This window comes from Lemur catta, chromosome 17 (assembly GCF_020740605.2).
Source record: "Lemur catta isolate mLemCat1 chromosome 17, mLemCat1.pri, whole genome shotgun sequence".
Lineage (NCBI taxonomy): Eukaryota > Metazoa > Chordata > Mammalia > Primates > Lemuridae > Lemur > Lemur catta.
Window position 1 is genome coordinate 34,882,943 of NC_059144.1, and position 27,143 is coordinate 34,910,085.

General features: G+C 41.8%; 1 protein-coding gene across 1 annotated transcript in view; it reads left to right on the plus strand.

The window, feature by feature from the left end:
• SPTLC3 (serine palmitoyltransferase long chain base subunit 3) overlaps positions 1 to 27,143 on the plus strand; it is a 129,016-nt gene that overhangs the window by 97,714 nt on the left and 4,159 nt on the right. The window contains 3 exon segments of the mRNA XM_045528394.1: positions 18,127 to 18,152; positions 18,154 to 18,263; positions 23,189 to 23,318. Of these exon segments, the coding sequence (XP_045384350.1) occupies positions 18,127 to 18,152; positions 18,154 to 18,263; positions 23,189 to 23,318 (266 nt within the window).

Genomic DNA, 27,143 nt, shown 5'->3' on the forward strand with positions numbered 1-27,143 from the left:
TAGTTGTAGAGATGCTCTTCTCTTCTGGTTTTTCCTCTTATTTTTCTGTTTTTTCTTCCTCCCCTTGCCTGTTAGGCCTCTTCCCCTGTGCATATTTGTGAGAATCCTATCCTTGGTTCTCTTTATCTTTCCCTCTGCATGAGTACCCTCACCTGTTGCCTTTCTTTTATATAGAACCATGCTTCTTAAGCTTGAGCCTGTATCAGAATCACCTGATACAGGTGAGGAGGGGTTAAAACAGCTTGCTGGCCCCACCCCACCCCCAGAGATTCCTGCATGAAATGCTTGTTGAGGTTCTAACCAGCCCCAGGTGATGCTGAAGCTGCTGGTACAGGGCCAGCCTTTGAGAACCACTGCTGTACAATGACCTTGGAGTCATTCTATCCCTCCCATCAGACACAAATGGGATTGTGGATTTGTTATAACTAGAAACCATTGTATCTCCATATCATCTTTATATCACTGGTGATCAGCACAGTGCCTGACACGTAATAGGCCTTCAATACATATAATTTCTCAAGTTGGATTGATAAGAAATATGTTAAGTCTCAATTGTGCCATAATGTAGATGCTAATAAAATATCTGTCCAGGGCCATCTTTTCATCAAAAGACTTGAGCAGAATCTGAATACTTACTATCATCCGTCTGAATAACTGAACTTGCTCACCAAGGTCAGCCTCTTCCTTGTAATTCTTGCCTGTGTGCATGTCTAGTTATGCTCATTACATTGATATGCCATTGATGTGGGGGAAAGTTGTCCACGTGTCCCCAATCGTCATTTCACATTTCATGAAGATGGGAGGGAGAGGGTGACTATAAGGTCATTATACAAGGTGGTTCTCAAAGGGTGGTCCCTGGAGCAGCAGCTGCAGCATCACCTGGGCTTGTTATCATAGAACTGCAACAAAGTATCTCCGAATCAGAAGCTCTGGGAGATGAGATCAGCAATCTGTTTTAACCATCCCTCCAGTTGATTCTGGAGCAGGCTCAAGTTTGATAACCATGTTTCTGTGTAAAGGAAAGGAAACAGGTGAGAGTATTTGTACAGAGGAAAACTACACAGAACAAAGGATAGAATTCTGGCCAATGCAGACTAAGGTAAAGGACCTAGCAAAAAAAGAAGAGAAAGAATAGACAGAAGAATAAGAGAAACCCCCAAAAAGGAAAGCATGAAACATGTTTTGATTCGCAGCTTTAAACCTCTGCTTAAGTCAAAACTTCAACCCTGTTCACTAAGTTACTACAAGCATCTCACCTGTGCTTCCTAATACCTGTGACCACTTTGGCAATAGGAATAGCAATGTGCTCATGAAGTGCACGTGCTTTTATGTAACTTTTGAAGTATGGAAAGTCACTAAGAGTTATGGTCACAACATTGATTATATTATTTGATTTGATAGTAGGCATCTGACAGAGATACTGCCATTTCTTTAATAACTTGGATAGATAAGGTAGTATTTATTATAATTACTTAAATTCTTTTTCTCTTTAATGCATCTTCAGTTGATAGAATGAATTTGGTGAGAAAGGAAATCCCCAGTGGACAACATTGCTAAGTGTTGATTTATTATAGGAATAACTTATTGCAAAATATTTCATATTCATAACTTGGAAAGAATGGCTTTTCCTATAATTATGTGGGATCTGGGTGGTTTTGCACTATAATTATCACCCTCCTTTTGAGTACTCATCTTCCTGCCATGATTGTTACAATTTTGATGACATGGTATTGAAATGACATTGGCACTTTTTTGAGTAAATATTATCTGCTCAACCTGATATGTCTATTGAATATCAGATACTAAGTTTCTCGTTATACTTTAAATTTCATATCAGGATGAAATAGCAACTACTTATATATCTCATCAAACACTTGCTTTGCCTTCTTGCTAATGTGCAGTTTTTAGATCTGCAGATCCATTTATCTGAAGATCTAAATTCTTGGATATTTTAGAATTTCTGTGTAACATCAGTCTTTTGAAATATAAAACTTAATGAGAGACAGGAATAGTTGGAGTGATTCTAGCTATGACTAACAGGCCAGTACTTAAATTTGGATTACTCTATTTGTTAGCTCATTCCTTATTTCATCAAAATGGCTATAGGAAAAAAATCATAATATCTCTGATTTAATCAAGTCTCTCCTAGCTGTTACTTCAGTGCTGGGCTGGTGGGATAATCATCAACTTTCTGAATCAAAAAACCACTTTTTTCAGTTAGATACATGCAAACGTTTGATTCATTTATAATCAAGTAGCCAGTAATGTCTGTAGAAAGGAAAACAGGAATGGAAAGTGACTTAAAAGAGAAAATAAATACAGAATTCCAATTCCTAATGTGTAATATCTGGTTTTAGTAGAATACACCTGCATCATTGCTAGTAAAATCTCTGATGCTTAAATGATAAATTTAGGAAAAATGCAATTCTCTGTCTTTCTTCAACATCATACTTGTCCCTCTCTGTCCCTAAACTAAAAGTTTCTGGATGGCAGGGCACAGTGGGTGTGGGGGAGAAGTGTGTCTGCATATTTTGTAGGTTGGGAAAAAGTAAAGATAAAAATAAGATAGAATAATGAATTGTGTTCTTCCTGGAAATAAAACAATTATCTATAAAAGATCCTTAAACATATAAGAATTTGACAGGACAGAATGGCAAGAGGATGTTTTCTCTTTTTAATTTCATGCTTTCTTGATGTAATATTCACAGATTATTGCTACAAAAGGAGGACATAAATAGTACCATATTACCATTATCTTCCTTCTATCATCTTAGATATTATCAACTAAACTTAGATATTATGGAATATGTATTTACTTCCTGGGTTATTGTCTGTCTCCCCCAGGAGAATACAGGTGCGATGAGGACAGAGACACTGTCCCCAACCTCAAGTTGTACATGTTGGCTGAATGAATGATCCTTTAGCATAAGCTTTGGCTGCATCTCATCAACTCTTCCCTGGGCATCCTACCTCCCTGTGAGTGCTCATGCTTTTTCTTCTAGCTAGAAGGCTCTCATCTCTCCCCACAATTCATGACCCCCATTTTTATATCCCAAGCCCCCGTTCATCCTTCTAAGCCCTATCTTGATGGCCCCAGTCATAAAATAACCCTTCCCTCCTCCAGTCTCCTGCAGTTTTTTGCTCCTATCATGTTAGTCATACACATCCCTAACCTAGCCCTCCAAATAGGTACAGTCAGTAGTTAAATTGTGCCTTAAGTGTCACATATGTGAATGTATGGGTATGAAATACTGGACTTGGGACTAAGCAGATTTTCTGGACAAGCATTGGAATCTAATCAGCATTTATAAACAATTACAAATTTATTTCTTTAGAGGTTGCTTATAGAATTATTTTGGTTCAAATCCTACATGGGTGAGTGCCTGCATGAGCCAACATCTGGAGTCCCTTCTCTATTCTTCTGATAAATGCATGATTTTATATTATATATACTAAGCATTTATCTGGACACTATCAAATATAGAGGTGAGGTGAGTAAACTAGATAATTCAAGCCAATGCTACCCAAATAGCAGAAACAAAAATGAAATTTTTCTTTACTTCTCCAAGCAGTTAGCTAAATCTTTCACTTAAGGTTTTCTATTGAAACACCACCTAAAACTCAACTGTGCATTTGACTTCTTTATATGTAACAATCAGCAGGGACTGAGCAACAGCTAATCCTCTCTGTCCAAGTTGAAGCACAGTTCTAAAATAGAGGAGGGTTGGTTGATTCTTCAGCATCCAAAAGGGCATTTTTCATCCTCCCTCCTTCTCCTCTCCCATCTTAATGATGATCTACAATTAGGACGTTTTTCAGTCAAGAAACTCCGTGTTTCCATGCCATTACTTGGCGACTAGTAATGAGAGGTTGAGAAACTAAAACTCCCACAGAAAAATTTGGGTTTCCTTTTACACCATAAAGACAATGAAATGTAAAAGGGCATTAGGATGTTAAATCCTTGAAAGTTTTTCATAGCATCTTTCTTTGTAAGGTCAGTATTTGTTAAGATACATTACTTGTTATAACAGACACACAACAATATATCAATGGCTTAACACAATGGAAAACTCCTTTTTCCTTTATTTTTTTCCCTCGTCTGACTATATTTTCAAATAGCCTGTCTTCAAGCCCACTGATCTTTCTTGTGCTTGGTCAATTCTGCTAGTGAGAGACTCTGATACATTTCTCAGTTTGTCAATTGAATTCTTAAGCTCTAAAACTAATGCTTGATTTTTTTTTTTTGTTATTTCAATCTCTTTGTTAAATTTCTCTGAGAGGCTTCTGAATTCCTTCTCTGTGTTGTCTTGAAGTTCATTGAGCTTCTTCAGGACAGCTATTTTGAATTCTTTGTCTGAAAGGTCACCTGTCTCCATCACTCCAGGATTGGCGACTGGTACCTTATTTGGTTCATTTGATGAGGTCATGTTTTCCTAGATATTCTTGATGCTCGTGGGTATTCTTCATTGGGCATTAAAGAGTTCGGTATTTAGTTTAATCTTCACAGTCTGGGCTTGTTTGAACCCATCCTTCTTAGGAAGGCTTTCCAGATACTCAAAGGGAATTGAGTGATGTGGTCTAAGTCTCTGGTCACTGTAGCTATATCAGTGGTGCTCCAAGCCCAATAATGCTGTCACTCTCTCAGACATGAGAGCATGAGCAAAATACTGGAGAATTCCCTGGCTTACCAGGCAGAGCCTCTCACTCACTTCCCTCGCTCTCTGTGCTGGGCTGCTGGAGTTGGGTGAGGAGTGGCGTGGGCACTCCCTTGTGGCCACTAGCACCAGGTCACACCTGAAGCCAGCCCAATCTCACCCAGAGCCTGTGTTGCTTGTTACCTGGCTACCTCTGACATTTATTCAAAGCCCAAGGGCTCTTTAGTCAGCAGGTGGTGAATCATGCCAGAACTGGGTCCTTCCCTTCAAAGTAGCATGTTCCTTCTGTCCCAGGATGAGTCCGGAAATGCCATCCAGAAACTAAGGCCTGGGCTCAGGGGCTTTACGAGTCTGCTTAGTACTTTATTTTACTGTGGCTGAGCTGATACTCAAGTTGCAAAACAAAGTCCTCTTAGCTCTTCTCTTTGTTTTCCTCAAGCAAAAGACTCTCCTTGAGCTGCACTGCATGTAGTTGGAGAAACAGTGACACAGGCACTGGCTTGGCTTCAGCTGCTGGTGTCTCACTGAGTCACGTGCAACCTGAGTGCACTGGCTTCAAGCCAGCGCAGCCACAGGAATTGTCCAAGGACTGCAGCCCTTGCAGCCGGACTGCCTTATGAATTTAGTCCAGGCTCCAGGCTGCTCTTCGTCTCCTGGTGGTGGGGCTAGCTGGAACTCGGGCTTGGGGACAGAGGACTTCCCTCTGGCTGGCTGGTCAAAAAGCTCTCTCCGTGGGCACCAGCAGAATTCTGCCCTGTGCTGTGTTCCCCTGTGCCAGAGCTGCCCTGAGTTTCAATGCAAAGTCCCACAATCACTTCACTCTCCCTCCCCAGCACAGAGATGCTCTCTCCATTTGGCCCACTCGCTGGCCCAGCGCTGCAGGGGATGAGGGAGGGGTGACATAGGCAAAGCAGGACTGTCTTTTCTGCCCCTTCTGTGCCTCTTGTCTTGATATAATGTTAAAACTAGGTAGTATGATCGCTCACCTGATGTTTCATTGTTCCGAAGGTGCTTGCTTGCATGGATAGTTGTTGAATTAGATGTTCACAGAATGATGGCTGAAGGTTTCTACTTGGCTGTCTTACTACTCCACCCCTTCTCTACTTTCTCCTTACACAGTAAAGTCCAAAATTGGTGTTCCTGTTGGGCAGGTAGTCCTCTTCAAGGAACTCAGCCTTCTTCCATTTTGTGGCTCCTCCAGCTTCAATATATGGTTTCCAAGGTTGCTGGCAATGGGGTAAGGAGCATGGAGGACTGTGTGTGTGTGTTTTCATGGACTGTGACTGGAAAGACACATTATATTTCTGCCCACATCCCATTGGCTGTAACTCAGTCACATGACTTTGCCTAACCACAAAGGAGCCTGGGAAATGAAGTTAACCATGTGCCCAGCAGAGGAAATGAGTTTGGCAAATAGATAATCAGTCTTTGCCACAGTACTTAACCTCAGTCCATGATATTCTTTCCTCAGACTTTCTGATGGATGTATACTGTAGGAAGACAGTGTATATTTTAGACAGTTTCCCGATCTTTTCCTATTGACTCAGTAAATAAACTCTTGACCTGAAATAGTATAAAAGTAGCTAAGAATGAAAGAAAAATAAAGTCCAAGGGACTAAAGATGGATACCTTTTTCCTTGTATAGAGATTCTCAGGGCTATAGTCTGGCTTTTTACTACAACAATTTCTGGCTTCTTTTTCACAGAACTCAGTCCCAGCACACAACAGGTATTGATATCATTATCATTATGTTGCTATTAATAAATTCTCCAATGCTGTGTACTTTCTGGAGGCAGAAAATGGACTCTGAGGATAATGCTTCCCCAGAAGAAATTAAAATGACATAAAATTGGAAAAGCTCTGGAAATCAGGCCAGAAGAGGGGAGAATATATATTTTGGGAATAGTAATATACAGGCATTAAGGACTTTTTTTTCTTTTGGAAGAGAGGATATGACAAGACAGAAAATGGCTTCATTATCAGAAAATTGTAAATTGTGATTTAAATTGCAATTGGAAATTGCAAGATTGACTTAATATGAAAATATGATTCTAATCGACATCACTTAAAGCATTTCATCTACTTTTAGAAGCACTAAATCTGTTTGCTTCCATTGTTATGTCTAGCTGGGCAAGTTCACTCCAGATAATTCATTCTGTACCATATCTGGGATTTAAAAAAAAAAAAAAATTTCAAACACTTAAATTCCTAGATTTTATTCAATTATTAGGAGTTGAATAAAATGTCAAGGTCTTTCAAGCAACTTCATTAATTTTTGAACCTCAATGATTTTTCTTTACCTTCTACAGAGAAACAATAAAGGGGGGCAAATGATGTTTAAAATATAATGTATTTGCACTGAAAAATATAGCCATGCCTCCCTTTGAAATCATTTTGTATGGATTATCTCATTCATTCTGATCATTTGTGAAACTTCGTCATGAGATTGGCAGGTGAGATGTCGACCCTGCTCCCACCCCAACCAGACTGGGAGAAAGTGGCACCAGCCCCTTCCAGCTGTGACCTACAACCTTTGCTCTGCTCCCTGCAACAGGGCACACATATTTTTACACTTGAGTTTGATAGGTTTAAAAAAAAAAAAACGGGAGTAACTAAGTGGGAAGATTTAGAGCGTTGAGCAGGGGAAGAAAGGAGAACACTAGGTGACAGCAATTAGCTCTCCAGAGAGAAATCTTCTTACTCTCCTACCGTTTATTTTTGACATGAGATCCACTCACAAACTTCTCACATAAGATGTTGCTTTTCTCCAGTGCAAGCTACTTGAGGCTGCAGGTACATTTATCCATCTACATCAAGCTTATCTTGCAGCTATTATGGCAGAAGTCTACTGTTGGCTGGGAATTCTGTCTCTTCTCCAAGGAAGAGACAGTGAAAAGTAAGAAAGGACTGTGATCGGGGTGATAAAACCGTGATAATTCAACACTCAGTTCTAAAAGGCCTTCTCACGTTTCTCAGTGTCGGTGAATACAAAACTGGCCTCCTACAATTTTTTTTTCCCTCCGCTTCAAACTCAGCCAGGACAGGTTGCTAGCTCTGTCCCTCTGAGGTCCCTCAATGAATGCAAGCGAGCATACAGAGAATTTCACCCAAAATGCACCGTCTGAGTTCCTGGCATCAAAGGCCCTTGGCATTGTTGAAGGAGAAATTAGCTGCTGCTTCCTAAATATATTTGCCACTTGGTTGCCAGCTGGAGACATTGAAAGGCCGAGGGCACGGAGAGCTGCGTTTTCTAAATGGTTTCAGGCCACTGGCATTTCAGCAATAGCTAATACAAAACAGATGCTGGTGCTACGCTCCACTGGCTTTCAACTGGGGGCCTGCCTCTGTCCATGATTAATCACCTGTGCTGGGGGGTAAAAAAGTTCTACCTGGTCTTTTTGTGTGTGTGGACCTAAGGTTGGGGTTAGCAGTCAAGGTGACAAGCATTGCCTCTCTGCCCTATTGCTGCTTACCTATACGTATGGCAACTTAGGTTCGTCCAATAAACGCAAGAGTAGCCAGCAAGCTGAACTCTAGCTGGGAGGGGACGTTTGCCTGATTGTGCAGAAATGGCCAGCAAACTGTTCTGGAACCTTCTGCCCCTCGTTTACTTCACCCGAAGAGTTTGCCAGGGGTAGAATTTTAGGGCAGCTCAGTAAATGCTGCAGTTGATTTGAGTCCTTAAAAATTTCCCTAGCAGGAGTGTAAAGAGAATCTGTTTGTCTTTTAGATGGCACTGGGGCAAAAGGAGTGTGTGGCCACTTCCTTCCAGCTGTCCTACAAACAAGATATCCTTTGACACCAAGAATCCTACCCAAGCATCCTTTCCACATTTGCTTCCTCCGTGTGGATGGACTCTGAGGTGGGGGAACTGTGGTGTAACAGCTGGAATTCCATGATGCTCCCGTGCACCTGGAGAAGGAAAGGACATGAGTCCATCTGTAGCATCTCCCGGGCGGAGGGGCGCTGGTGTGCCACACTGGCTTTGTTTTTCCCAGCACACAGCCCGTCCCACAGCTGGGGAGGATTAAGCAGGTGGATTTGTGCCTGAGGAAGCCCAGCATGCATGTGTTTGGACTAGAGAGAATGTATTAGTGTTCTTTCTGCATAACGAATTACCACAAACTTAGTGGTTTAAAATAATGCCTGTCGATTTTCTCAGTTTCCGAGGGTCAGGAGTCTGGGCACAGCGTGTTCCCTGCTCAAGTTCTCATAGGGCTGAAGTCCAGGTGTCAGCATCTGCTGTCTCATCTGGACCTCAGGCCCTCCCTTCCATGCTCACGTGACAGAATCCAGTTCTTTGGGGTTGTAGGACTGAGGTCCTGTTCCCTCACCTGTCTCAGCTCCTGTAGGTCTCTTCCATCCTCAAGCCAGCAATGGAGAGTCTCCCTCACATCAAATACCTCTCTCTCTTTGAATCTCTTTCTTCAGGGAGCACCCAGTCCCTCCTAAGAGCTCACGTGATTAGGTCTTAAATACTGGCTAACGTTTCTAAAGTTTGGGGCCCTTGGTAAGATAGGAAGACTTTATGTAGTTAGATTCTCTGTGATCAGCTGCTTCAACTTGAGCCCTGAAAGTGAAAGTTATTTTGATCAATACTTAATTCTGGGAAATAGGAATATATCAGAGGACACATCCCAGGCACCAAAAAGACCGAGGAGGGCACAGGGACAGCCAGACAGGCTGTAGGTGCCACAGGCCAGTTACATTGACCCCAGAGGCCCAGCTACGGAGAGCAGATCCAAGTCAGCCCATCCAGTGTCTGCTTCAAATTAATGGTTTTCAATATTTGTGAACCGCAGAATATTTTCAGATGAAATGTACATGAAAGTCCATTATATAAAACATATATATTTTATTCATTTCACAACCCTAAATTTATTGTGAGCCAGACACTCTACAAGTGCTTCATAGTTAATCCTCATAACATTATGAAATGGCCATTATTATTATCATTGTCATTATTCCCATTTGACAGGTGAAAAACCCAAGTGACAGAAAGAGAAAGCACCTTGCCCAAGATGGTAGAGTGGATTTTGAATGCAGGAAATTGGGTTCTCACTCCTTGAGCACTTGGTCATGATGCAGTTGTGGTCATAGGGGCAACACCAAGGGAGGGGGCCTCTCCATCAATTTTCCCCCACACTCCCTTCCCGAGGCTCCTTCAGAGCATCCCTTGCTAGCAGAGGTTTTAATTACATCGGTGGCTGCTTTGCATGGGGCTTTCTAGTGGCCATCCTCATTTACATGGTTTCTCAGAGACCTTTCAAGGGACCTCATTAGCCTGTTTACTCAGCCCGGTGCTTGCCACAAATAGGAACAGATGTTGACACACACATTCTCACCCACTTTGGACATTCACTGCCACTCTGGCCTCCTAACTTGTCCTGCCACCTCCAGATTTTCCCTCCTCCTATTCCATGCGCTTACCAGCTTTGTCTCTTTAACTCCCCTCAACTCATGTCATTTTCTGCTTACAATCCTGCAAGGGCTTCCCACTGCCCACCAAACCTTCTAATTCTAAGGGTGGCATCTGCATCTCCCAACGGTCTGACCCCACTGATCCTTCCCATGACAGTAATCCAAACATTCTAGCCAAGTGAGTTGCCCGCTCCTCCCCTAACCGTCACCAAACTTACGTGCACAAAATGTTAACTTGCCCCCTCTAGGTCTTTGCTTCAAACTCCCAGAGCACTTTCTTCCTGGGGCACTTGATTGTCTACCTTCTGTTATAATTATATTATTTTTTTAGTTTATAAGCCTCTTGAAAATAATGGATACACTCATCTTTTAATCCTCTGGTGAAAACAACAGCCACCTGTACATAATAGGTATGAAGGAAGCAGATGCTGAATTAATCATCCTCCCAGAAGCCCTGGGGAAAAGGTGGAGCAGCCATTACTAGCGTCCGCTTTGAACAGATCAGCAAGTTGAAGCTCAGAAATGATAAGTCACTTACTCCTCTGCATAGAAAAAGGGGCACATGGAAACTGACACAGAGCCATTGACTGAGCACAAAAATTCTTTAAATTGTTCTCTGGCATCTTGAGTTAGGATCATTCATTATTTTTAGAGTAACAACAAACAATGTAATCTATTACTTTTAGTAGTGGTTCTTAACTCGGAATTCACACCACAGTTACCCAGTGAGTGTTTCTGAAAGGTCCAACCCAGTCCTTCTGGAACAGAATCTCTGCAGAGGGAAGCTTGCTATGGGTATTCTAAAAAAAAAAAAAAAAAAAAAAAAAGGAGGAGAGGAGAGGGGAGGGGAGGGGAGGAGAGGAGGAGAAAAAAAAAGATTTCCAGAAGACTCTGGTGCGTTTCCCTGCTTGAATATCACTGATTTGCGAGGGTTCCCAGAAAACCCTGAGCTTCTCAAATGGCCACATTTTATGTGTAAAATCCCACGATTAGTGACTTGCTATGATATTGCTTTCCACATGTATGCAAGTTAACATCAAATCTTGTCATTCATTCATTAAGTATTCGTGAAGCAGTGCTATGTGAATATATATATCTATTTTACGGCACTTACTTATGATTGTATGTCATTTGATATCTGCCGTGTCTCCTGTTAGATCATTTCTTTCCAAACAGTCTCAGAATTTTTTCGTCTTCTAGCCCCACCTTAGCAGCTGGCCTGACGCCTGTGCGTGGTGAGTGCTTTTTATTTGTGAAATGCATGACTCCCTGAATAGTGGAATTCGTGCCTCATCATGAGTGAGTTTATCAGATTCTCCAAAGAGCAGACTTTGATAGTGTCCTAAGTGCATCCTATTTCTGGGTCAGCTGAGTATCTCATTCATAACCTCCAAGCCTCAGCTTCCCCATCTGTGAAGGAGGCTCAAAAAACCAGTTCCTGGCCCATAGCAGGTATGTAAGAGATGTCCGTTATCACCCCTCCTTGGGGATTAAATCCCTAGAGGTGTATCTGAGCAGCTGGTGGGGAGGTGGAGACAGGGTGTCTTCCAGGGCTGTTGCAGATGGCCACCCAGCCCTCATGTCCAGCCTGTCCCTGCACACATTCCTCAGGGGTTCAACTGAGCGGCCCGGAGAGCCCTCGGAACATGTGTATGTGACTATAAAACATGCCGTAACCTTGGAATCCGGACATCAAAAGGGAGAGCTTCAGTGCCTGATAAAAAATGTGCGTTAGTCTTAGCAAACCACTCCAAACGCTGCTCTCTGCACCCCACTGGGAAGCTTGTCAGTGCTAATGTGATTCTTATGACTCTTGCCGCTCTGTAGCCTCTTGATCTTTCCTGAGATCTCTCTGCCCCTGAGTGTGCTGGAAACAAAATGTCCTGTGTGGTGTCCAGTGCTTAAAATAACAGACGCTGGGTTCCTGCTGCCACATTGAAACTTTACTCCAAAGTCTCTCTCTCCAATGCCCTCGCCCCCTCACCAAGCCAGCCGGCGAAGCCCAGGGTAAGTGGGCAGACAGAGAAGTGAGGAGAGGCCAGGGGAATTCAGCATTCTCAGACCACTGCAGGCATTCTTTAATATCAATTTTCCCTGGGTTAATTTTTCAGAAATATCAACTTCTTACATTGTAAGAACTGTTTTATGGAAAGAGACTTCCCATCTCTAAAGACAAGGACAATATTTTCTAAGCAGTGCTGCCTAGGAACATGTTTGTACTCATCTAGTCTGTATTCTGGACAAAGTGGTAGTGTACTAAATAATTTAAGCAGTGAGAAGTGTATATTTCTGTATGTATATTTTCAAGCCTGAGAAGTAAAATAAGTCTTCCCATGGCATCTGGGCACATCTGTGTTTCCTCTGTAAGAAGGCAAGCTTACAAAGTCTGCAGAAAATGGACAATGGTGCTGGTTTTGGCCCACGAGCTCATCAAATTCATCTCTTTTGCTTAGTCTTATAGGGGGAAATACCTTTCTCATTTTTTTGCATGCTGATGGTTCAATAGAGAAAAAATTTTCATCCTTTAAGACAGGTCATTCTGGTAGTTTCCACTGTCCATAATTCCTTCTGGCCCTCTGGGAGACTGAGTTGTCCCAAACGTATTTTTGGAAACACCACAGACCATTGTTTTTATTAGGGGACTGCAAAGCTTTGTAGTAAGAGGCTTTGTGTTTTATTTGTTTTCCTTCCCCTGCCCCAGCTGGTTTTGTTTTAACAGCATCGGAGGGAAGGTTAAAGTATTCGTGGCCTCCGTTAACCTAGCCATCTCTCAAGCCAGCAGAGCTAGAAACCTGAATGGATGAAACGGCAACATACAGGTCCTCTGCTGGGATAGATTCGCCCTGGATCTTATTCACCCTCATGAGGGGGGTGAGGTTGGCGGTGGGGTTCAAGATGAGTAAACACCGTGGAGCAGGTAGATATGAGGGGAGCAGGTCACCCCCACAAAAGATACTCTCCGAGAGCCTGAGCACACAGGAACTGCTGGGAGGTATTCATGCCAAACAAGAGGCTGCCATACATGCCCATCTTTCATCTTCCATATCCAACCAAGGAGCATAGCCCAGCCAGGATACAATCAGGCATCTAACACAGTAGAGTGGACATGGTGGCTGTTTCTGAGACATCCACATCTGTTTGGCTACACCTTATGAAAACCAAAACTCCTGACAGGCCCTGTCCCCAGAGATCCTGGTTTAATTGGTATGGGGTACAGCCTGAACATGAGATTTTACCAAGCCTTCCAGATGATTCTGAAGTGCCACTGAGGCTGAGAACTACTGCCCTGTGGAGAAAGGTAATTAACCTTTCAAGGACCCATTGGATGCCAGATCCAATACAAGCCCTTTTCCTGCATTAACCTTTTTATTTCTCCCAGTTTCTCTATGAGATAAGCTTATCTCCCTTTTACAGATAAAACTGGGGTTTTAAGGTTATAAGCTGTCCAGGTGGAGTTTGATTCCTTGTCCATGTAACTCCAAAGCCTATTCCTCTTCCACTCAATGGCCTTCTCCGAGAACCCAGAATATGATAAAATAAATACTTATGCAAACTCTCCAGAAGCCAACATAAGAGATTGTCTCATTCATTTATTTATCTGAGCAGGAACCTTCCCTGTCTTCTAGGTAGTATGTGGAAGATGGATCAGAAACTATTTAATCAGAGACTTTGAGTGTTTCAAGGGGAATGTGGCTACAGTGCCCAATCTCCAAAGGGCCCCAGTGCCATCCCAGCATGGCTGTTCCTGCACAAAAAGACACGTGCCAAATATTCCTTCTGCTTCAAGCAAGGATCTCCAAGCACAACATAATTAATAAAATCACTCACATCCTGTTTAGATGAGTAGTGTTTTATACGTACAAATTCCCCTCTGCCCCCAGGCCCTCCAAGGGTATAAGAATGTTTCCAATTTTAAAGAGTGAGCAATAGAGTAATTGAAAGGAGCTGTATCTTGGCAAACTCACAAGACCTCAAAGACATTTACAGTGATCTATATGAGAAAACATGGTGACCACAAAGTGTGTCATAATGGCTTGTCAGCCATGCTGCATTAAAGGGTTCAAAGATAGGAAAGACAGGGCAAGAATAAAACATTCAGTTCTTAGGAGTCATGTATCCCTGGAATTGATAGTATAATCTGTTTGGTCAAGCCTCCGAAGGATCTAGAAGCAGTGAAGTGGTGACATTAGCTAATGATCCAGTTTCTTGGGTTAATCAAGGCAGTAGGGACAGACGGAGCCAATTAAGTAGCTGGGAAGCCCAATGATAGATGAGTCATTATTATAGGCAAGTGCAAAGATAATGCCATTGGGAAAAGCAATTTAAGTCCTTCATGCACTTCTGGGCCAGGAAATCCTTCTAGACTTCGAGGGGAAACATGTAGGAATCATGAGGCTCAGCCTGATGAAGTCATCTGTTCATTGTGCAGCTAACGATCAACAAGGGGGCCAAAAGCATAGGGGGACAGGCCATATGGAACACATTTTGGTGGCTGGGATGTATCTCTGTGCTTTCATTTCAATCACCTTTCAAAATAAGCCTTATCACTGCCCTCTTTTCTTTTCCTTCTCTACATAATCTCCCCCTACTCGTTCTGTTGTTATCTCTCTAAACACACAATTTCAGTGTATGGATGAATTTTTTTTTTTTGAACGTATAGCAAATATTCTCCTTCCTAATTTCTAGTTCTGCATTTCCAATAGACTGCTTTCTGTACACATACAAGTTTCCAAGGGACACCTACAAACAAACATGTTAAAAAAAAAAAAGGTCTTTTTTTTAAAGCACCAAGAAAGCTGTGTCTATGCAAAAAAAATTATACAGATGTTTCTATACCTCTCTGGATCTCTTACTTGTATTCATGTTGCAAATCTAGAAGTGAGGGGGCTCTTTTTTTTTTTGGAAAGAGTTAAGTGGGGAAAGGGTATATGAATTAAAGAAAACCATACTTGGAACTACCTGTTTCTTTAGAAACAAATTCCCAGCCAAGGGCCCCAAATAAAGGTTATCAGTGACTTTCATGTTGATAAATCCAAAGAACACTAGTCCATCTCCTGTTTTATCTTCTCCCTGTCTAGTTGGTCCTATTTTGTCTCCTTTTTAGGTTCATCCTCCTCTTCCCAACCCTAAATATTAGATTCTTCAATCTCTGTAGTCGTGCCCTCCCCACCCCTTTTTTGACAATCTACCCATCTTTCCAGCCTCATTTTGTTCCACACTCAACCACATCTTGCCTGGTTCACAACTACTCTGTTCTACAAACCACAGGACCATTGCACCTATTTTCTAAGCCTGGAATATTGTCCTCTAGCTTTGAGCCTGATTAATACTTTCTCATCCTTCAGATCTTTGTTTACTCATCACTTATTGACTTTCTCAGATTTGGGAGATTGGTCCAATCTCCCTATATGTGAGCTTTCATAACACCACATAACATTTCTATGCAGTGCCCATCACAGTTGCAATTTTACACCCATTTCTGTGATGATTTGATTAATGTCTGTATCCCCCACTAGAATATGAGCTCTTCTGTGTGTTAATATCTTATGCTTTCTATTGCTACTAACTAACCTTGCAGTTTCCATCTCTCTTCTTCCTAGGTTGCCATAGTTTCTAAAGACCAATGGCTAACTCTCTTTCATAGATTCTGTTAAATAAGCTTTTCTATGTCTTTCAATTTCTCCTCTAAATTTTTCACAAATTCTCTCTAAATTTTTCACATCCACACTGCTATAGCAAGAATATCTGATTGTTTTAGTTCATATTTATCATCTTTTTGTCAAAGTTCCTATGATAGACCAATTCATGGCTCTTTGGCCAACACCCAGATGGACTGCCCTTGGGTCAAGGGCATCCTCCGTTCATAGGCTGTGGCCAGGAGAGTGGGGTTGAGAGGTCAATTTCCCTGAGAAAGAACGACAAAGCAGATTCTTTCCCCATCACCACCTGCTTGCTGAGAGCTGCCAGAGTTAAAGAGGGGTCTTCCTTGAGAACTTGAGTTGGGTGAAGGACAGTAAGAGAAAACAAGCATGGATAGTTGGGACATTTAATGTCCTGTTCCTTGGTTGGCATTCCACTTGACTAAATCTCCATCCTTCCACATATATGTATTAAGATGTCACAGAGGTTAAGTCCGTTTGGGCCTGATGAGCAAAGGAAAACTCTTGAAGATGTAAAGTATTTTGGGAGTGATAGAGCCTAGTGGGAAAATATCAGATGACTCAGTAAAGAAAGTGCCCTTTGGGGGCCTCTCTAATTCTGGTTCACCCTTACTCCTTGGGTGCAGCCTCCACCCAAAGTGAAGGGGGCCCTGGGCTCCAACCCCTCACAACATGAGACTGTCAAAAGCTTGCCCAGCCTTGAACTTCTCAACTGCCTCTACTAGAAAATAAATTGGTAGAGTTATGATCCAAACAGCTGGCAGAGATGAGAGTTTTATTGATCTCGAGGAGAAGAGATGGCCACCATCCATTACCTGGGCAGAGCACTGTAGTATAGGGGTACATAGTGCAGATTCTACACCCAACTTCCTGGGTCAAATTCTGGCTCAGCTACCTACCAACTATGTGGACTTGAGTAAAGTTAAGTGGTTTCTCCTTGTATGCAACATAGGATTATGGTACCTAAATCAAAGTCTTGAACGCTTATAACAGTGGTGACATTACATATGTGTGAGCTACAATTATTGTTGCTGATATTATTATTGCTCTTTAGAGGCCACCTGATCCGATTAATGGCCACCTGGATTACTCAGGAAACATTGGATTGTAGGTGGCAGAAAAGGAAATATATCATTTCACATGGTAGAAAAGCCCAAAAAATGGCCTAACTTAGGCATGGCTAGACTCAGGGGTTCAAATGATGCCATCAGGACTTTTACCATCTTGTGGCTTAGCTTTTATCTGAGTCAACGTCATTTTCAAGCAGGCGTCCTCCATGTGGTGGCAAAGATGAAGCTTAAGGATTATCTCATCTTCACACTTCATCAGTGGATCTGAAGAAAGCCTAATAGGGCCAGGTTGTGTACCACCATCAAACTGATAACCAGGGATGGAGCATCCCAATTGATCAAGCTTGGGTCTCATGCTACCCTTGCAGTAAAGAGGAAAGGCAGGGCCCACCCTACCCAAATATCATGGTCCCCTGGAGGAAAGATGCTGAGCAGATTCCCACTGCTCAAGCCTTTGTAAAGGCACAGTCTGGGGCCATTTCCCTGAGAAGGTACCAGATGACCATGACTGACATGTTTACTGATAGTTGTACCCTTTTTCCATTTGGAGAATGACAAACATCCATGAGCAATGATTAAAATATTGAGTAACCTCTAGAGCAGGATCTCTGACCAGTTTGAATGAACATTCGACCAGTCAGAATGGAGGTCAGGTAAAGAGGACCAGAAAGACTGCAGCAACACATTCCTGCTGGATAGTGATCCTGCAAACTTTGGGCTGATTTCCAGGGGACTTAAGTGTTCAATCCTATTCATTCTTATTGAGCAAACACTATCTAGTTTTGGCTGGTTTCCTTACCTACCTACTTAGAGGCAGGACTGGAGTAGACAGGCGTCTTCAGGACAGATGAAGGTTGGATGAAGGATCCTTTGATTAAAGACTTAGATGAGAAGCGATTTAATGGGCCAGCTCAACTTGGCTAAAAAGCATCTACCGATGACTGGTGTGTAGTGTGTGTGTGTATTACTTCTTGTCACACTCCCTTCTCCTGAGTTAACATTTTTTAAAGCACAGAGCCCATACACCCTAGGTACCTACCCTGCCTCCCACCAGCCCTGCAGTCTAGCCCAGCTTTAGTTGCTTGCAGCACCTAGTAACACCATCCTCCTCCAACTCCTGCCTTCCAGGCTCAAGGCAGAGTCCTGGGCATCAGTGCCCACACCTGCTCCCCAGGAGATATTTCCCCACCCTACTTTGGCCCCCTCCCAGCAAATGATGCAGGCCTGCAGAAAGGCTTAGAAATGCTTGCCAAGTTGACCTGACCTTTGCTTCCCTCTTCCTAATGGGAATTGATAGATTCCATGCCTGTCTCTTTTCAGGGTTGCAGAGAGTACGGCAACTTGCAAAAAAACACAAGATACTTCAGACAGAGACTGCAGAAAATGGGATTCATTATCTATGGCAACGAGAGTTCTCCCGTCATCCCTGTGCTCCTTTACATGCCTAGCAAAGTAGCGTAAGTATGCAAGGACTCTCAGTATCACACCTAAAGCCCCGAAGGGACCTAAGATGGTGACACTATGAGACTTGTTGGCACAGGCATCAGATTATGCACTTGGAATGGAGTGATCAACTTCAGAATTCACTTGTGTAGCTTCTCAGAAGCCACCTGCCAGCTCATCAGCCTTTCCATGGGTCTTATAGGAAGGGAAACAGGTGCCAAGACCTGCCTCTCTCCCTGAATTGAAGCTCTGTGAATTCAGGGAAATCACTTATCTCCCTCAACCTCAACTGCAAATTAAGGATGATCCTGAGCTTCCTTCTGGCCCAAGATCTTTCTCAGGGAGAACTTCTGAAGACCCTCTCTCTCAATATTACCATAAAAACAACGTTATCAATCCCTGTGCTTTCTCCCCTTGAACTCTGGCCATCCTCAGAAGAGGGCAGCCTCATTTACAGTGTGGGAAAGCTGAGGCTGAGAGCAGCTAAACAACTTGCCAAAAGTTGTACAAAGTCAAATAGCCGTAAAGCTAAGACATAAGAAACCCAAGCCTAGGCCCGCTTGAAAGCTCATGTTCAATTTTTATGCCTCTGCTATGAGTTGCAATCAATGGGTTGTTTTCCATTGATTGCAACTCTGAAATTGAACATTAGCAACCAGTGCATTAAGAGGAAAAAAATCAGTTTTTCTCAGTATGGCATGGACAATTTTATACATGAGCCATTCTCCAACCTGCAAGAGACCAATGACCTCTGTTATTACAAGGAAACTAACTATTATAAAATCCTTCCTAAAGGTAAAATGTTTATTTGTGTCACTGACCAAGCACATGAAGGAAATTAATATTCTACATAAGATTTATCAGATTCTAGAAGTCCCAACTGCCCTCCAACATAACCCAGCACTGGAACTTTCTGTTTGACTCTCTAACAGTCTGCATAGATTGGCAGAGTATTTGAAGTATAGAAAAATAACAATAAAAGAGGTTTGGGGCCTAGTACTTGAAAATCATAGGGGGTAAGACTGAGTTATAAATTCCAAAAAGACAGATGCTCTTGTGTCATTTCATCACAGAAAAATAACAACCAGTTAAAACATACACATGAGGTTTTTGATTGTTTGGTTTTTTTTTAGCATGCCACACCATTACCACCAGTTGGCCCTTTGTTCACAGCTCTGGGTCAGGTAAATAGTGCACGGGGTGTTCAAGGAGATAGTGTGCTACAGAAATGCTACACCCACACCACTCTGTGCTAATGGCAGGAAAGGGAGACAGTGGTGATTCAAAGTAGCAGATAATCCAAAACCTTTTACCATCTGAGTTTGGAAGGCAGACACACATTCACACACAAAACCCCACATTTATTCAAAATGGTTGGGGAAATGATGTGTTCCAGAAGAAAAATTCCAAACTTAGCTCATGTCTGTCTAATATTTCATCATTCACTCAGAAGAAGGCACCAAAAATAAACTTGTCCAGGGTGTCACGTGCACAATGCTGAAATGTCCCAGTCGCAGTAGGGAGTGTGCTGGATACTTCTGATTTTAATGGTGGAAGCTGGAATTAGAATCTCAACAGGTCAGAAAAACGAAACAACCCAATAAGAAGAGTCAATGCATAGTAAAAATAAATGCATTTAAATTCAAGAATTCAATTGTACAATATGCTTCATGTGCAAGTTATGCTGTACGGTGGAGTGAGAAAGTTTGGAATCAAAAAGAATTTTGACTCTGCCTCTTCCTAGCTGGGGTATCTTAGACAAGTTACCCAACCTCCTGAAGTCCCAGTTTTCTCATTTATAAAATGGGATATAACAGCATCTACTTCATAAAGTCATTGTGAAGATTAAACAAGATAAGACCCATACAGCATTTGGCATGTTGCCTCTTATACAGGAGCTATTCAGTGTTAGCTATTATTATTAATCATATTCATAACGTGTAGAAAGCACTTAAAGTAGTGCTTGGAATACCATCAGCATTCAATCAGTGGTAGCTATTAGTATTACTGCCACTCTGCTGCAATGATGATTATTATTAGTTTCAAGTGAGTGCAAGGTTCTGTCACCATGGTTGCATGGCTCCTTAAGATAGTTATAACAATCTTTGGTTACATTAATAAAAATAGGACTTCCAGAAAAATAGTAGGTAAAATCCTACTATACTCTCCATCAATACTGCTATATTGAATACTGGAAAATAAATCAAGCTGTCTTGTTCCTTTAAACTTCAGAGTGTTTTTTAGGAGGAGCCAACATCGCAAAATGCTGATTATATGCTAAGTAAGGCTATTAGACCTCAGTGACTACCCATGGAGAGTGGGATGCCTACCTCTAGTTTATAAATTAGGATGCTGAGAGTCACAAAGATCAAACTGTTTTCTAAGACTCATAGGTTGTAGGCAGCAGAGCCCAGAACTGAAAGCCAGTTCCATCCGCCTCCTGAACCAGAGCTCTTTTGTACACGGCCTCCCAAGCTTTAGTCCATAGGAAGAAAAAAAATACACAACTCATTAAAGCAATACAGAGTATAAATTTAACTTTCTTTAATGTCATCTTTGGTGATTCAAAAAGCATCAATCACTACGATAGAAAAAATCTCATTGTTTGGGTTGTCTAAGGAAACTGAGAACAGGTTAGTTACAAAAGGTAATATCATCTATTGCTGGCAGGAGTTGCTGGCAAGAGCTTGCCCTGCTGCCTGGCTTTGTTTCCTTGTATGATATTTCTTCCATGGAAAGTTCATATGTAGAGAAGCTTTTGAAACAGGGAGTTAATTGTATAAGCCAGTGTGGAAGCACTTCTTTCATTTGTTCCTTTAAAAACTTTGATCTTATTAAAGAACTATGATTTCTCCACGTTTCCAGCTATGCAGAATAAAAATATAATCTCCAGCCAGTTATCCTTTTGAACAAAGTCCTGCTACAACTCTACCACTGGACTTCTCTATAGAGTTCAGTATAATGTGATTTCACCTGCAAAATATGCACTTAAATAATCAAGAATATGTTGTATTTAGTACTTGATACAGGGTTTGCATTTTCCTTCCACTGTCCTCCTCATACACACTTGGAAGATGGTGGGACACAAGATGTAGTGATGCTGCATGTAATACTAATTATTTTATGATTCTTATTAATGATTATTTCACATCATTTAGTTTCTTTCAGCCTATGCCAGCTCGAATTTGCTTTGGAGAGTGCAAACACAGAGGCTCATTATATAAAAATGTTCAGTGCAACCAAATCCATTAACTTAAGGACATTAGCTTTAGTAATGTAAGTTTTAAACTCGAAAGTGCTCCAGGGAGGCCCCAGATTAGCCTAATGAATCAACAGAGTCATATATTTTGCTCTACATTCTTTGGCAAAACTTGCTTCCTTTGGTACAAAGAGAAACATGCAGACAGTGAAAACGGTCTTCTGGGAATCCCGAAAACTGGCCTGAGATCATGGGTCAGGTGGTTTGTACTCTAGCAATAAAAGCACTTGACTTGTTTCTCAGACAATTATGAGCTCTCATTCTGTGCAGTTCCGTGGGCAGCCTTCCATAGGGTGATCAAGAAAGAGAAAGAACAGCCTCTGTTTTCAAGCTTTCTCAGCTAGAAAGCTTCATCTCCTGACAACCTTCGCAGTGGAAATCAAAGGGCAAATCTTGCCTTGCCCAAGCCAGGGGGCCAGACAGGCTGTGTGTTCTGCAGGTCTTGCAGTCTCCGTTGCTTTATTTGATAACCTACATTCTGCCTGAAGCAACCAAAAGGCAGACTGCTAGACTGCAAAACGGATGAATGGACAGGCAGGCTCACTCTCTGCATCTGGTTCAAGAATTCTTCCTGAGTTATGACAGGAAGGTTTCTCTGGTACTGTCAGCTTCCAGCCTAAGACAATACCCCAGCAACCTCTTAATGCTAAGAACAGATATGAGGCTTTTACCTCACTTATAGGTAGAGCCACCCGGTAATTAAGGTTTCCTGCAAAGAGTAACAGAGCCCAAAGGGAAAAGAGTCACTTGGGAATGTGTACTTTTTTATCTGTCCTTGGCTCTCAGCACAAGAAATTTACAGACTTTGAGCTTCATATTCTAGAATCATTACTGAGATTAGCTCTGGAAAAGAAAGAAGCTAGAAGGATGAAGGAAAGGGAACATAGCTTACAAAGGTTTTGCCTGCATCAAAGAGCTTTATGGTTCTCTGAGTTCCATCCTATAGGCTGCATCTACCCACCAGGTTCTTGGTGCTTGCACACTTCTTTCCTATCTCCCCACTGCTCCATTCCCTCTTAACCCAGTCAATGGGTTTATTATCCCTGGCCATACCCGGGTATGTTCATTCACACATTAAAAAAAAAAAATGAGGAGACTCTTGCTATTTCTTATCTATGATTTGATGGAAAATATAATCTTGGGCCCTGGAGTGGGAATATTGGCTTGGAGTTGGATACTGTGAGCACTCTGATGCTGGTCTTCACATTGTGGTCCCTAAAAATAGGCTTATTGAAATTTCCACATATGATTGGTATTAAGTTCTTAAGATATACAGGTTTACTCTTAATATATATTCCTTCTTTCTGTAATTGCATTGTATTAGCTGTTTGGTTTTTAGACCTTGGAACCCTGCAGATGAAAGATTTTACATCAGTGCAGACTTATTAAACCAGAGACACGTACATCAGCATTTTCCGCTCAATATAAGACTCAGTACTCACAATTACCTAATAAGTGTGTCAGGCCCATAATGCCACACACTCAGTTATAAGCAGCGTCAAGTGACTGACTTCCCATTTCTTTGTCAATTGCATTTGATAAAAGTTTAATAACTTCAATTGAATAGCTTCTACTTACTATCATAAAAAATTTTAAAAAGTCAATTAACCATATTCCTTTTGTTGGCAGGATAATTTTGTCTTTTCTCAGTTAACCACCTTTTCTTTGCTTTTCCCTAAGGGCTTTTGCAAGGCATATGTTAGAGAAAAAAATTGGGGTGGTGGTCGTTGGATTTCCAGCCACCCCCCTCGCAGAAGCCCGGGCTCGGTTTTGTATTTCCGCAGCACATACCCGGGAGATGTTAGACACGGTGAGTATACGATAGGCCACCAGGATCCAGTACGGGTACTTTGGATGCTGAGAAAGTTCTTTTACTGAGACAGCTTGGGGTTCTCTGGGTTTCTCTTGGGTGGTTTAGGAAAACAACACTAATGGAACTTACTGCTGAAAAACAAATGTGCATCAGCAATGCCCAACAATGTGATCCACTCAGTAGACAGAAAAGAAAATCAGTTAAGCTAAGACTTCAGGCAGCATTTGGTTTCATAGAAAAGACTGAGTAGCTAAATGTTGTGCTGTGTACTTGTTCTTAAATGCAAAAGCTAATCTAAAATGCTATTTTAGCTTTAACCACCTGTGTCCTGACATTTTTCATAGCCACCAAATCTGCCATAATAAATTAGGACCCAACTAAGCAATGTGTTAGAAAATCAACAACAAAGACAGATCTATATATTATATCAGCCAGGCCTAAGTGACACAGAAATTATTTTAAAATTATATTTTATTGTCCCTTGACTTTAATTTTTATGTGAATGAGTAATGTCAGAGAACTAGGCCATCTCAATCAGTCAGGGGTTAACGGAAGAGTCTAATAATATCAACACGGTTTTGCAAACACAACTGAGTGTCTACTACTAGCAAACTGTGGGGCAAAAATTCTAGGAGAAGCCATTAATAAACAATTAATGATAATACCAGACAGAATAAATTAATCTTGGGGAAAAAAATAGAAAACTATGGGACCATGAAGGTGGGAATGAATTATTATAATGGAGAATATGTACACAGGAGATGAGTTTTGAACTAGGCCTTTTTTGAAGAAGGTTGTGGAGCATCATTCAAGGTTTCTGACGAGTACAGCAACATAATCACATCACTATGAAATAAATGTGATATACGGATTGAAGAAGAAAAGGGCAAGAGGAAGGGACCCCAAAAGGGAGCTATTTAAACAAAACAAGAGATGACAAGGCCACTGGCAGTGGAAACAAAAGAAATAAATCTAGGGACAGACATTACAAATGTGTGGTGGAGTTGCCAAGGCATGGCAAACGACTGAGTGCAGAGCATGTGTGGGAAGAGATAATCTGAGGTGTTTAGCCCTTGTGAATAGGATGGCAAAGCTTTCAAATGAGGTGAGGTATCCAGTAAGGAACAGCAAATCTTCAATTGGAATGGGGGAGTAAAATGAGCCCAGGTCTAGACATGTTGAGGTTACGTGTCCACGGACCATCTATGGAAGAGAACATCAGATTCCAGAGCTTAGGAGAATACGCAAGGCAAGAGCTGCTGTAGTTGAGGGAACTCAGACAGCATTAGAGCCAATGGTAGAGGATGTGATTGTCCAGATACAAGTGAGAGTGAACAGGCCCAAGGCAGACTCCCGGAGAGTGCCTAGGTCCCAGGGTGGATGTTGGAATCACAGATAGGGACCTGGACCCAACTGGGGCTAGAGCTCTCAGAAAAGAGGCAGTTTAGTGTAGTGTTAAACACAGTCAAGACGAGAACGTTTCAAGTAGGAGAAGGAAGAGAACCAAAATGCCCCTCCTCAAACTGCAGAAAATTCAAATGCAGTGAGAGATAAGAAGAAACTATTGGATTAGCAATTAGTAGGGGTTTGATGTTCCTCAGAATGGGCAGTATTAAAGGAATGCAGGGAACAGAAATAAGAATACAAAGAATAAAAGAGTGAAGAGGATAATTTGAGTTCGAATCATACACATGCAGGGAGCGGCTGTGTCCTTCTTCTTTGCCATTTTAGCCTCAGAACTTAAACCAGTGTACAGTACACGGAAGTACACAGTAGAAATGTACTGAGTAACACATTAACAACTGAGCTAACTAGGTTTGGAGATGACGAGTGAAATGAGTGGTTGTTCTTTACACCTTTCTATATTTCCCAGGTTCTCTGAGTATCTATAACATTTCCAGTACAGGAATTTTAACAAATTGTTTCTTTTAAATGAAATGAGTTGATGGTAAGAAAGAGTAGGCAACTCTTTTGAGAAGTTTGGCTGTAAAAAGCAGATGTAGGAAAAGCCCTTGAAAATGGGGAAGACTTGAGCACGTTCACACATGAAGGAAAGAGGACAGTGAGGAGGAAGCGCCGCAGGGCAGTGACAGGAAGGACGTAGCCAGGGAGAGAGCTCCTGGCAGTGGCAGGAGACACAGACGCAGCAGGGAGGAATCTGGATTTTTTGTGGTCTGAGCAGCATTGAAGTACTCACATGTACCCAGTTCTGTAGACGTCAGACCTTGTGATTCTCTTTGTAAGTTCTTAGTTGGTATAGAATACCTGGTTTCATGCCGCTGAAATTTTGAGATCATGCACCCATCTTAACAGAAAATTTTGGGCTCTTCCTTAACATACACACAAGAGAAAGCAAAAAATGGCCCTGTTAAACACCCAGGGAATTAAGGTAACAAGTGAACATAAAGGCTCCCAGAATATTAAAAATAATATTAGACACATGTACTTGTTTGGAGCAAGACAGAGATGAGGCCACTCTGCAAACACAAAATGGGCTGGGCGCAGTGGCTCACACCTGTAATCCTAGCACTCTGGGAGGCCGAGGTGGGTGGATCATTTGAGCTCAGGAGTTCGAGAACAGCCTGAGCAATAGTGAGATCCCATCTCTACTAAAAATAGAAAGAAATTAGCTGGACAACTAAAATATATACAAAAAATTAGCCGGGCATGGTGGCGCATGCCTGTAGTCCCAGCTACTAGGGAGGCTGAGGCAGAAGAATCGCTTGAGCCCAGGAGTTTGAGGTTGCTGTGAGCTAGGCTGACGCCACAGCACTCTAGCCTGGGCAACAGAGTAAGACTCTGTCTCAAAAAAAAAAAAAAAAAAAGAAAAAAAGAAAAAAAAATTAAATACAAACACAAAATGGCTTAACGTCTCCCTCTTATGACTAACGTGTGTGACAGCTGCTCCTTTACCAATGACAACTCTAGCCTTGCTTTCATCTTCGGCCTTCCAGATGAAAAATTATAAATGTATCGTCAGCCAATGAATCATTCCTGCTTCTTGACAGCATCCAACCCAGAACTGGTCCCTGCTTCCTTGGAGTCAGCTCAGGCACAAGCCCTAACTCGATGAGAAGCCCCTCCCGACTTCCTGGCACTGAGATGTCCACGGTTCTTCTGATATGTGCTGTGCCACCCCCTGACCCACGCTGCAGCAAGCTAATGAAGCCCAACACTGAGTACACGTGTATTCTGGGTGGTCTTTGATTATAGGGCTTTAACATAAACTATTTATAAATGATATGTGCATTACCAATATACTATGTACATTATATAACATATGCACAAATAGAAGATAAAAAGGGTGAGATAAAAATGAATAGAAATCCTAATGGTTTCCTCCCACATCCCATATGAACCATCTTATATATGCGCCAAGTGTGCAGGTACTCTACTTTGGAAACTGTTGAGCTATTCCATCCTCCACCTGAAGCAAAGATTGATAGAAACTATCGCAGATAGATGTCATTTCAAAGATAATTTTTGTTACTTTTTCTTAGTACTTAGATTTGATGTAGGAAATTTAGAAAAATAGGGAAGCACATTTTAACAACCATAATCCTACTGCTAAGAAATAAATTACTCTTACCATGTTGGTGGATATATTAACCGATGTCAGTTTGAAAGACTTCCCAAAAAGGAAAGTCCAGAAGCCCCGTTAGTCACTCATTCTAATGTCAAAAGTCCCCACTTTACCTTTTCAAAGAATTAGACCCTAACATTGTCTTCCACCTTATTTGACAGGTGGGAAAAAAACAGGCTCAGAAAGGTTAAAAAGGCATGCCTGATACCATAGGATTAGTGATAGACTAGAAGTGAAAG